This window comes from Vicugna pacos, chromosome 8 (assembly GCF_048564905.1).
Source record: "Vicugna pacos chromosome 8, VicPac4, whole genome shotgun sequence".
NCBI lineage: Eukaryota > Metazoa > Chordata > Mammalia > Artiodactyla > Camelidae > Vicugna > Vicugna pacos.
Window position 1 is genome coordinate 28,477,578 of NC_132994.1, and position 12,558 is coordinate 28,490,135.

A 12,558-nucleotide genomic window follows, 5' to 3' on the forward strand; every position below is an offset into this window, starting at 1 on the left:
TTACTAATGTAAAATATTAGGATCAGATATTTTTATCTATATGCATGGAGGACACGGAATATTACCTATTTCAACAATAAAGTATATTTTTATGTTAAAAGAAAACATATTTCTGTACTTTTTTTCTTGAACAAATTGCTGCTTGTGAAAGCCAAGACAGTCACTGTCTGGGGACTCTGAATATTCTGATCAGAACACTAGAAAATAAAAGGTGTTTTTAGACAAAACTGTGACATTGTTGCTCAGGGTATGATCCTATATTTTATCTTTTCGAGAAAAAGATATTCAGAAAACCAAAGTGAGAAGAAATTTGGGCATAAATTATTGAAGCCTTTGCTGCGCCAATCCAAACATCATTGTCATTTAATATATGCACAATTATTTTAGATAAGCTAAAAATGTGTGGGAAAATATGATTCCTTCATTTTAATTCAAGATTTTTTCCCCTAAAGGGCCACTTGCAGAAATCTATTTTTATTGCTGAGTAGTAATCAAGGAATGTCCCACTCAAGTTTTTAAAGTCACCTCTCCAGTTGCACCTTAATCTATATTAATTTCTGTGCAAATTTTTTAAAGTATAAATAAAACCCTCTTTCAGCCTAAAAACAAGTTACAATCACAGTAAATTCCTCCGTCTTAGAGACCACTTCCTTTTTTACAATTCCTAGGCAAAGTGACTTTGACTTATCTTGTCATTTATTAAAATTCATCAGTCGATATAGGAAGTCCGCTTGCATACATCAGTCCCTATCTTGGTAAAGACTCTTACTGAAAATAAAAGCACTTTTTTTCCACGTAAATAAATCCGACTTCTTTCTTGCAACTCAAGGTGGGCGATCAGATCGGTTGCATAATAGATATTGGGAAGCTCACTGGCAGGGAGCCTTAAGAGGCAAGCAGCTATCTCAATTTTTCTCACTTAATCTTGGCTTCACGTCAGAAGCTGTGCAGCAGTGCAGTAGAATAGGGCCTGGCAAAACCTTTGCGAGCAAAGCGCCTTTTGTGCTGGGACTGTTGCTCGCTACCGTCGCCTCGGCCGGCCGTTGCCAAGGCTGGATTTCCTATTGATTTTCCTCCTCCTTTGCTTCCCCAGGCTCGCGCTGCCCGGACATTGTGGGTGTGCGTGCTGGATTTCTCCCGGATGCTCCCCGACTAACATGGATGTCCCACCATCCCTTGCAGTGGAAGGTTGCTCCTTGGCGCAGTGAGTGAAGAACATGCAGCGATTGCTAATGGGTTTGGGAAGCGGAGACTCCTTCCTCTCTCTGTGACCATGCCGTGATCTCGTCTGCGGCCACCTCTCGACGCATCCTCATTCCTACCCGAACCGGGAGCCTAACGCTAGATCGGGGAAGTGGGTGCCGCGCGTGTGGACACAGAAACACCATGAAGATTATTTCCCCGATTCTAAGTAATCCAGTCTTCAGGCGCACCATTAAACTCCTGCTCTGTTTATTGTGGATTGGATATTCTCAAGGAACCACACATGTATTAAGATTTGGTAAGATTTCCCATTCCTCTCCATCGGCTGGTATCCGGCTCAAAGGCAGTCGGATGTAAACAGGCGGCTTCGCTCTGCCAGGCGGGTGGGCTCTGTGCATTTCGACCTGTTCACTGCTCCGCCGCCTCCTGGGCTTTTAAAGGACCCACTTGCGTTTTTCATTTCATTTCTTTTTCCCTCTTTTATTTAAAAATAAAATAAAAATTAGCCGCGGGAGGATGAAGTGGGTGTTAGTGTGTGGTAGTGGTCGCTGCGTTACCTCCCCACGGTAGCCAGTCACGGAGACGGTAATGACGCTGGGGTACGGCCACCGCCGCTGCGCCTGCCTATCTCGCCGGGAGCCTTCCGGGCTCTGCCGGCTGCTCCTTCCCGAAGAACGTGCGCGCCGGGGCTACGCGCATCTCGGGCTGCTCAGCCGATGAGTTAATATCTAGTAACTCTTCGGGAAGTTGGCGTCCGTCCGCTTCCGCCTGGGACCTGGACAGGTCCGCAAGTGAAAGGCACTAACCCTTTTGATCTCTTTTGTCACCAAAGAGCCTTTTCGATTAATATCAGCACTTTTCCAATCCCTGGTGCCCTTACAGGTACGCGGAGCTTTTATAAATGTTGTTGTAACGTTGAAGGCTCTACTTAGCAAGGGGAGGCTGCTGCTTAACTGAAGTGAAATTGCGTCCTAAGGAAGGGTTTTTGTTTGTTTTTAACTCGTGAGTCCTCCTCCCACAGCTTTCTCACTCTGCATCCTGGACTAATAAATGATGAACAGTGGTGATTGGGGTGGAGGGAGGCTGTGTATCGGAGTCTCTCTGCATTTTTATTTCACTTATAGCATGATTTTTAAAAAATGAGGTGACAGTTATATATTAGGGGAATCTATTTCTTTCCCAAGGAATCAAGTTTCCTTAGAGCGCGAAGGAAAATCTGAACGTGAGACTCGGGGGGAAACGCTGGACATAAGATTTGCTTGGAGGAAATGAAGGGTGGGCTAGGCTCAGCCGCTCTGGATGGCCAATGGAGTTTCAGTAGAACTAGTCAGGGAAAGTTCCCTTAAGTAGATAAGAGCCAGCGAGGAGAGAGCCAACGGGGGTAAATGCTCCCACTGTGGGTGCCTCCTTTGACAGTTCAAGTGGATTTAGACCAAAGAGTGCAGGAAACCATATAATCCTGAGTATGTGTCTTTGAGATAAAAGCAGATACATTAAGTCACTCAGTCAAATTTGAATCGAAGAGTGATTGCCTGCACTTCCCATTATGTCAACAGCATCTTTTCTCTTTCCTTTTCCCATGTGCTTTTTCTATAATTACAAAATTTATCATCTTTCTCAGGCTTTGTGGAACCAGGGTAGAAATGCTTTCACATACTGAAATAGGGAACCCTACCATCCTCCCCTACCAACATATAGACACTTGGAGTCCAGAAGACTGGTAATGACAGAAAAAGACAATGAGTTATAACTGGGATTCCTTCTGTAGTAGTTTCCCTGCTTTCTTCATGCCTTTAGATGGTACTTAAGCACGTTGCTCTTAGCAACAAGCGTCCACAGGAATGCTTATTTCTTTGGATGAGATAAAACAGGTCCCTGTATCACTAGAAATGTGTGTGTGTGTTCAGCTGTTTTGCTTCAAGCATGGTAAATGCTACAGTTTGGTAGTTTTGTCCAATATTTTGAGTAGTACAACCTACTTATTTGGAATACTGAAATATCTTCTGAAGTGTGTTTGTGATTGAGTGTGTCTTAGTGTGTTTGAAGACTGGGTGGGGAAAAAAGGAAGCCTGGGAGCCGGAAAACTGCCACTAATTCTCTAAAGATTTAATTATTGCTGCTCTGGTCTTGCAGCACAATATTTGCTGAATCATTAGATTGTTACATTCGCTGATCATTTCATATCTTCATATTAAAAATCTTGGCGGCTGTAGCAGAGTGTGTAGCAGCTTTCTAAAACAGCTGACACACACACAAAAATACATTTTCCTAGACCAGTGCTTACTAAGAATGTCCTTAAGAAACAGGGGAGTAGGCAAACACCTTCCCACCCGCGCCCTGATACCTTAAACCAACAGCCCAGTTGCTAGATAACCTGTTATTTCCTCCATTAACTTCACACATCTTTCACGTGGAGATCCATTTTCTCTGATTTTTGACCTGAGTTATGGGGGAGAACTGTGTACATTGTAATCAATGGAACATTTCCCCTTGAGGATATTTTGATCCAATGGCGGGAGTTTTATTTTCTTTGGGGGAAAACATGTTTTAAGTGGAGTGGAGGGTTGCGTGTGTGTGAACCACTCCTCAGAAAGGTTATTTTCAACTTCAGCTGCAAAGGCGAACCAGAGCCTCATCCCTGGCCCCAAGCCTGGGAAGGGAAGGGGTTGGAGTTGCCGGTGGAGCAGCTGCCCCTGGGTTGCGGGTGAGACCCTCCGCCTGTACCGAGGCGGTGGCATCCAGCCCTTCCTTCCCCCTGACCCGGCTTGGCTGGCCTCTGCCAGCGGCCGAGCGTCTCTGCGGCGGCGCTATGGCAACCGCGGAGCCCGCGCGGCGACCGCCCCAGCCCCCCTTTCCCGCAGGTGGTGGAAAACCCCCTTCACCAGTTCTCTGCTGCCCTTTCCCCGTTCCCACTGGGGCTGTGACCTGACCGTGCGTCCTACCAACGTCTGTAGATCGGTGAGCAGCTCAGGGTGCTGACCCTTGTCGAGTCCCTCGTCACCCCCGCCCCTCTTTCGGGTGCTCAGTCTCTCAGTCAGAATCTCTTCTCTCCCCCGCTGTCTCTTTCTCTCTCAACACACACACACACGCGCGCGCGCGCGCGCTCTTGCCAAGCAAGTCCGACACTGGCACAATGACTCCTCTCTGGTCCCCAGGAAAACTTCCTGCAGTCGCGCCCGGGAGCGCCTTGTCCCGGTGCCCCCTCCCTCCCTGCCTGGCCTCGGGGCGGCACTGCTGGGCCTGCTCCTCCCCGGCCGCTTAGCAAACATCTCCGAAAGTCTCCAGAGCGCTGACCCCAGGGCACTCTCCTGAAGCTTTAAGGCAGCCTGGGGGCGGTGGGGGAGAGACCTGAGGCTCAGCTAAGGGTTAGCCCCTGCCCGCGGGCGGGGCGGCGCCTCGCTGTGCGCGGGTCGTGGCCCTTTGCCCACCTTCGACCCTGGCTCGGCCCAGCTTGGCTTCTCCAGGGCGACCACCCACCGGGCGCGTTGTTGGGGACCCGGTGGATGTTGGACGCTCAGGGAGTCAGTTCCCTCATTCCGGGTCGGCACAGGCGTCCTGGGGCCGACCTTCCCGGGCCCCGGGCCTGCGACGCCCCCAGCCGGGCCTCTCGGCCGCGCGCCCGCCCCGCAGCCCGCGGCGCCGCGCTGTGTAGATGAGGCACCTTTGTTTGCCCGCGGCTGCGGCCCGGTGCCGCTAGCGGCTGGAGAGGGAGAAGACGGGATCCTTCCGTCCGCGGGGGCGTGGGCCCCGATTCCACGGCCCCCCCCCCACGACCGTGGCTCGGAGGTACTGGAACGTTTCTTTAGTTACTTCAGCTGCCCTCCTCTTCTGGGTCCGCTGGACCTCAGCTCCTGGGAAGGCGTGGGGAGGGGCTGACGCCGGCCCCGGCCCGGCTCCAAGCGGGGCTGGCAGTCCCGCTCGGAGTTTGGGGGCTCTGGCATCTTCTTTATGGAATCACTCCCCAAGCCGCCACTAGTATCCCGAGGTCGGGTTTTTTCAAATTCCTGACCTGAAATGGCGTTTAGAACGCCAGGAATGAAGACATGAACCCAAACTTTCTCCCAAACTCGTGGGCGGCTTCTCCAAGATAGTCCTCTGAGAGGAGCTGAGCGTGTGGTAGGCCACTTGTTCCCTTCAGATGTTTCGACTTAGCTTTCCTCGCAGGCGTGCCAGTAAAACAGCTTTCTTAAAAGGCTTCCCAGGCGAGGTCTTCCCCCAGACACGCTGGGACCTCCTTGGCACTGTGCACTGGCCCTGCGTCCATGGCACAGTGCATAGCCACCTCCCCGCGCAAGGTGAGGGCCACCAGCTCAGGGACAGCCCGGATAATAGAACCCACAGAGTGAGAGGGAACGGAAAGGGTTCCTAGGGAAATCCCCCTATTTGCTGGCCATCTCATGTGCTCCCAGATATAATAATTAGTAGCAGATGTTCTGCAATATCGAGGAGTGTGAGTGAATTGGTCGGGCTTAGGAGCTGCCGCTCTCTCCAACTTCTTTGAAAGAGATTTTTCTTCCTTTGGGAGGTGAGGTGGGCGGGAGGGAGGAGTGGCCTTACATCTGGCAGCAGGAAAACTGGCTCCTGCGAGGCGGGGATGGGGGAGTAATAGTGGCTACTATCTGCAGCGGATAAAACCTGAACACCTGCTCAGCTGAGCTCTGGAAAGCAAGGAAGAGAAATCTGTCCAAGAATCGCCAACACAAGGGCCACACTAAAAAGAAAAAAATCTTTTTCACGTAAGTTCTCACTTACTCTTAACGCTTCAAAGAATGACTCTGATGTGATCCATCAACGGAGGCACACTCATTTCAGAAAATGACTTTGAAAAATGATCTTTTCATCCTCTAGAAATAGCACCCCTTCTCCACCCAGACACATGGAACTCAACACGTTTTCTGGCGTTGTGAGGTGGTCTTCCAGAAGTGAACAAGGGTTTCTATGTCAGTAGACATTTCTTCAGACAGACACCTTTAGGTTTCTAGTTTAATTCAAGTGATGGCTGCAGTGTGTTCATTCCCTAAATTCTCAGATGACGCTGTTTCAACATTTACTCAGCACAGGAAAGTTAATGTGAATTGCTCCCACACAAAGGAGGAAGTAACAGGCCAAACACAGGCTGCGTCATTGATTATCAGAGCCTTTTCAAGTCTATTCACCATTAAAAAGAAGTGTCACCTATGATAATGGTGACATGATCATTGATTTTTTTTGTTTAATTATCAACATTTCTGATAAAGAAAATGCTTTGCTCTTTTGTGGTAGAAACTCAAGTGAAAGGAATTCATTTTCTCCTTCTGTTCTTAGGATTTCACTGTGTTATTGTAGCTCCAACTCCATTTATTCCCTGGAAATTGTCGATGTCCATTTTTACACATCAAAGTAGGAACTGGTTCACTGTCTTTCAACTGTACTATACTTAAATCATTCATCTACTGCATCCATAATACCGGAGGTTTGCGAGAGATCCTAGGTTTTCCTCTGAAGGGTGGTCTAAAGTATTGAAATGAAATTGCTGACTGTTTTGCATTTGAGGGATGAAGCTTTATCTTCTGCGGGCTTTCAATTTGTAATCCAGTTATCAAGGTACTAGAAGTGCTTCAAATGAATCTTAAACCCTAAATCTTAGCATGAAAGGTAAGGTCAAAAGCCCTCGAAAGGGAAGGAAGTAGGTGCACATCATCATTATTGACTGGTCTAGATTAAACACCGGAAAGGAAGATTTCAATCTGATAACGTCATAGGGCTTCCTGTTTTTCTTTGCTGCTTCTGCTGACAATTTTGTAAGGTAATTAAATTGGCTGATTGAAGTCACGGTGGTCATGGGGCAATAAAGACCATTTGAATTTAATGGAATTTAAAACAACAGAGCACTGAACACAACTCTTACCGAACAAGAATTTTAATGGCCCATTCCGGGTGCTGACTAAATAGAACGCCCTGAACAAGTTTAATCGAAAGGGCAAGGCAGATTAGCACTATATAGTCTTTATGGTTGAAGATTGAGGAATTAAAATTATCCCTTTTAAAAGACTCATTAATGCATTATTAAGATTTAATGTAGGTTAAATAAGCTTTCTTTAGACCTTCACCATATACTGTGAACCTAGGTTTAGGACCAAGTTTCAATAAGGAAATGTTTTTTTAAGAGCTGGCTTCATAAATGGAATTATGTATGTCTCTTATTTCAAGAACAAAAGACATTTAGAATTCTTTGAGAGTGTCCAAGGTGTGGAGGACAGGTGTTGATGACGAATCCTTTCTTTTCAGTAACTGAAAAGAACAAATTTGACTTTTCTTTGAAAGTTTTGATTTTGGTAGTTTTTTCTTATACACAAAGCTTATCTGTACTAGAGAAACTGCAAAGATAATTTTAAAAATGTTCTCCTACAGTTTCAGCAGTGTCATAGGTATTTAACTTAGGCTTTGCGCTGTCTTTTTAATCCTGTCCTTGTTTTTCCTTAATGCAACTTCACTCAGGTTACCAGACTTTAGTGCACTCAGGTTCCTTTTGCCCCTGGAAAAGGGCAATTCTTTGCTTTACACTGAGAATACATTTAGCTCCAGTTCCATGGTAAAAATCAAGCCTCAGTCTCTTATGAGATTGTTTCTTCAGACCACTTCTTGCCTTGTGAAATTGTCTTCTTAAAGTTCTGTTCCTTTGATTATTCTAGAAAAACGTGAGACCCAAGTTTTTATATAAACATCTGCCCAATTTTGATTGTACATAATTTTAAAAAGTTGTTTTAAAAATTCTGAGCTGACCGAACCAAAAGCACTCAGCTGAGTGGGAGGTGGCCCAAAGGTCACCAAGTTTCATCCTCCAGCCCACCTCATATTCCCACTCCTCACTGGTCCCCAAACAACTAGGCCTATTTGTCTCTTGCCTCACACTTTTAGGGCCAAATATTTTATATTGTTGTATTTTCCAAGTGACAATTAGCTTAGATAAAACTAATCTGGTATCACTGAGTGGGAGGTTAGAGAAGACCCTTAAAATCTTTCTGCAGGATTTTTCATTTTGCATTTTATTTTTGTATTTGAGCTTTGTGGCTTGTCTCTATTTACCACAGCATTCAAATATAGCATTTCCCTATAGATTGATTTGAACCCTTTATTTTCTTAATTAAATCTAAACCTTCTTTTAATAGAGATGGGTCTCTGGACAGCAGAGCTATATGTGATGTTCTGAAAGGGTCTTGGGAGGTTGTGGCTTTCAGATATTTTCCCCACTGACACACGTAATTCAATCAGCTTTTCTTTTTGGTTTAGCATTTGCTGCCTCCCGTGGCTTTGTTGTAAGACAAGTATATTCAGGAAGGGAGAGCGCATAGTCCCTGGATGGTAAAGTTGGGATGAATATATTAGATCAATCGATTCTGTGACAGAGATGCTCAGCTGTGTAAGAGAATACCAGGTGCCTAAGGGAGTGCTGAGTGATTAGCACTAATGTGATGGGGAGGCTGAAAAAAGAGTGAAGTCAAGTGCCATTTGATACCAAGTCTTCTAGATTTACTGCCAGACATCTCAGTGCATTGTAAATTGATCTTTTTGCTTGTATTAGTCCAAATCTTTGAGCATATGTGATGATTTTAAATAAGACATCAGTGATACTCTTACATTGACATATCTGCTTCCAATAAAAGGATCTTTAAATGCTTTTCACACCTTTTTTAAATCAACAAGGTACTTTTCCTTCAGTGAAATGAAGCAAGTGTTTGGAAGGTGTCGCCTGTAACTCCCATTTCTGTCTCCAGCTCAGCCTAACTCTGAGTCCTTGACCTATCACAATGGGAATATTGCTCAGCTAAAATGATCAAATAAGCAAAGCAAATATTAAAGCAATGTTCTGCTTCAGTAATCATCATAGGCTTTTGGTTTATTTTATGCTGTCTTTTTAATCCTGATTGTCTTACTAAGGAAAGCTTCTTTCTGTATTGTTTGTCATACCTTTAGTGCATTCAGGCCCTACCGTGCCCAAAAGAAATGAAATGAAAACTCTCTCAAGATGAAGGAAAACTATAGAATCATATAATATCTGAGCCAAAGTGGGCTTTAAAGATCAAATCTAGTATCCTAAGTTTAGAGATTAATTGCTAAGGGCAGTTAAATAGCTTGTTCTGGTCACAGCTTGTTAATGTCAGATTTTAGGCCAAAATATGAACATCCTGACTGCTGGTCAAGTGATGTTTTTCAGTGAATTATGCTGTTTTTCAAGAGTAGCCTCTGACTCTCTATGTTTTGCATCAGTTTTAGGAAGAGTCAGTGATTCTGGTAGCTTCCCCTAGACATTTGCTTCCTCTGTTTCTTCCACCTTTTCTTTCATAGAACATTATTCCATAAATTATTCCTTTTTTTTCTTCATCTCCTTCTTCTGTAGCTCCCCCATTCCCCTCTTTCATGTCTGTGAAGGTCTTCCTTTCCCCAGGGTCCAAAGCTTTGACCACATCCATTTATTCAATAAACAGTAATTGAGTACATGTTATGTGCTAGGCAGATAGAATTCTAAAACCCGGATTCTGACCTCAGGGAGTTTGTAATCCAGTTAAAGAGTAAAGACATATACACATTAAAGTACCAATTGAGAGGCGCAGAAAATATATACAATAGTTGTTTAAAGGAGATTATTGTGGGCTTGCATTTTTATAGGAGAGATGAGACTCCGGCTGGGATCTGTAAAAAACTGTGTGATAGGGAAGAAGAGAGGGGAATATATCATTGACAGAAGACTCAGAACAAGAAAAGGAATTTAGGCATAAGCTACGAAGGTGACCTTTGGAACAGGGAATGGACTGGCCCTGTTAGAGGATAGATAAGGCCTTGCTTTTCCATAGCTTTAAGATTTAGGTTACAGGGTTTGTACTCTTGTTTGTTGCCCCTCGAAAGCAATTGAACGTCGAAGTCTCGGCTTGACTTGGTCTGCAACAAGCAGTCAAGTGGTTTCTCAGTCTGCTGCTTACATTTTATGAAGAACAAGTGGATCTCTTTTTTCTGTGTTGCTGAAATGCAAGCAAAGGACCCATCCTTGTCCTGGATCATTGAAACCTTTAAGAACTTCTTGGTCTTGGATCACAGATACTTCTTAAGAAAAGTTCTGAAGTGAAATAAAGGAATGTCTTTTTAACATATGGCCCGATCAAATGATTAAGCAAGGAAAAGTTTCCAGTTAATCTAAAGGAGAATGCAATTGAAGACAACTTAAAAGTACCATCAGCTTCTTGCAGGGACATAGTATATTGTCTCCAAGGCATTCTCAATGTTTTTTGTCTAATTCCAAGAGATTTCCATTACCTGAAACAATACCTATACATATGTATAATTTCATATAATATAATAAAATTATTTAAAATCAGGATTTAAAATTATTAAAATTAAGAACAATTTTAGTAGAATGGGTTTATTGTAACATTTTCCAATTCTACATGAACTCAGGATCCTAGACCTGTTTGAGTTAGAATTTTACTCTTGACTTTGTCACCTAGTGGCTGTAAATTAGGAGAAATAATTAAATCTCATTAAGCCTTGACTTCCATTTCTGTAGAATGGGTGTTACTTTCTAACTTCCAAGAATAATAGTTGAATTAATAGGAAAATGTATAGAACTCTGGGCTTATTGGTAGAAAAGGACTTTTGGGACTTTGCTCTATACATACACATCAGAATGGAAGGAGCCTTAAATAATTTAAATTCCTGGTTCCCAAACCTGGAGATCCTGTGGTTTAAAATGTTTCATTTTTTTCATAACTGCATAGTCATAGTATCTTCACTTTTTTTTTTAGAAAACTCTTAAGAAATGCGCTTCAAAGAAACAAAACAGAACTCCCCCGCAGGTTGAGAGTCAATCATTGAGCCAAATAATCCTAAGGAGTTTTTGAATTTAAAATTTGTAATTCCTGTTTATAGTAGTGGGTGCATCAGCTTTCTGGATTGACAGTTGATAGTCAGGACTAGGCTATGCAAAACAGTGAGTACATTTTGTAGATAAGGGTTGTGACTTGGACGTTTTATCTTTCCTTACAGAACGCAAGCAGTGTTGAGCTCTCGGCATACCACTGAAGGGCTGACTGATTCTTTAAAACCTGAGCGATTAGAATATTCATACTCACATAACCAACCCCATAGCTCAAAGGGACCTTAAACAGGTGTTGTTTTACAAATAATGTCTAAGATGATGAATAGCTGTGGGACCTTTCTCGCTCAACTTCCTACTAAAGGTGCCCCTAAGAGATCATTTTAAAATTTTGTTTTCCCAAAATCTATCAGAAAACAATTCAGCAGACATCTGCTCTAGTTAAGAAGACCTCCAACTCAGTTGCCACGAATACATGTAAATGGCCCAGAATCTGGGCTGAAAATAGAGTCCAGCCTACGTGGTGTTCATTAGAAACCTCTTGGACTAAACCATGCTCACCTCACCCCCAGCCCACTGCTCTGACTATACTATCATACAGTTAGGTTATTGTTAGGTCATGCTGCCAAGAGTTGAAATCTGGACATTACTTTTGGAATGAAACCAGAATGCTCATATGTTTGTTTCAGGTGTACATTGTTAATAATTATATATGCTGCTTTAGTATTAAAACTGATAATATCTTTATCTATCCAAATTATTGGTTGCTAGGTGTTTTCCACATTTATTGCCAATTAGGTAGAACATCAGTTTACTAAGTATATTCTTATAATTTAACTCGCCATCTGGGAGAATTTATACTTAATTACGTATAGAAGACACCTTATTGATGGTACCATTAATAGCACAGTTATAGATTGGTTAGAGAGTCTAAAGTATTAAAATCATCATAATTACATGCTAATGATAATTTTAAGATAAATATTGAAGAAACTCCTTGAATTAACTTTACTATTCCTGGGAAGTTTTCTTATTTGGACTCAACTCTGTTTATTAATATGTGTCTAAATATTGTCAATTATTTCATTAAAATAGTTCCGAGGGATTTAATGATTGAGAGCATGTAAACATATAATTTCAAAAAAATTGTATCTGGTGCAGTTCTCTGGCAGACATATTATGACAAATCCTGTTATATGGCATGAATTTCACAGGTTTTTTAAAAAAAATTATCTTTTTTTATTGAATTATAATTGATTTACAATTTTTTGTCAGTTTCAGATGTACAGCACAGTCATCCAGTTATACATAAATATGTATTCTTTTTCAAATTCTTTACCATTGTAGGTTCTTATAAGATAGAGTATAGTTCCCTGTGCCATACAGTAGGTCCTTGTTGTTTGTCTGCTTTAGCTATGGTAGTCTGTATCTGTTAATCCCCAGCTCCTAGTTTATCCTTTTCTCCCTTTCACGTCTGATAGCCATAAGTTTGTTTTCTATGTGTGTGA

The 12,558-nt window shown here is 43.0% G+C and overlaps 1 protein-coding gene across 4 annotated transcripts in view; it reads left to right on the plus strand.

The window, feature by feature from the left end:
• Positions 1–12,558, plus strand: part of GRIK2 (glutamate ionotropic receptor kainate type subunit 2) — a 933,693-nt gene that overhangs the window by 355,378 nt on the left and 565,757 nt on the right. For all 4 annotated transcript variants that reach the window (XM_072965660.1, XM_072965661.1, XM_072965662.1 and 1 more), the window contains one exon: positions 1,094–1,501. In XM_072965660.1, the coding sequence (XP_072821761.1) occupies positions 1,387–1,501 (115 nt within the window). In that variant the 5' untranslated portion in view covers positions 1,094–1,386. The remainder of the gene's footprint in view (positions 1–1,093; positions 1,502–12,558) is intronic.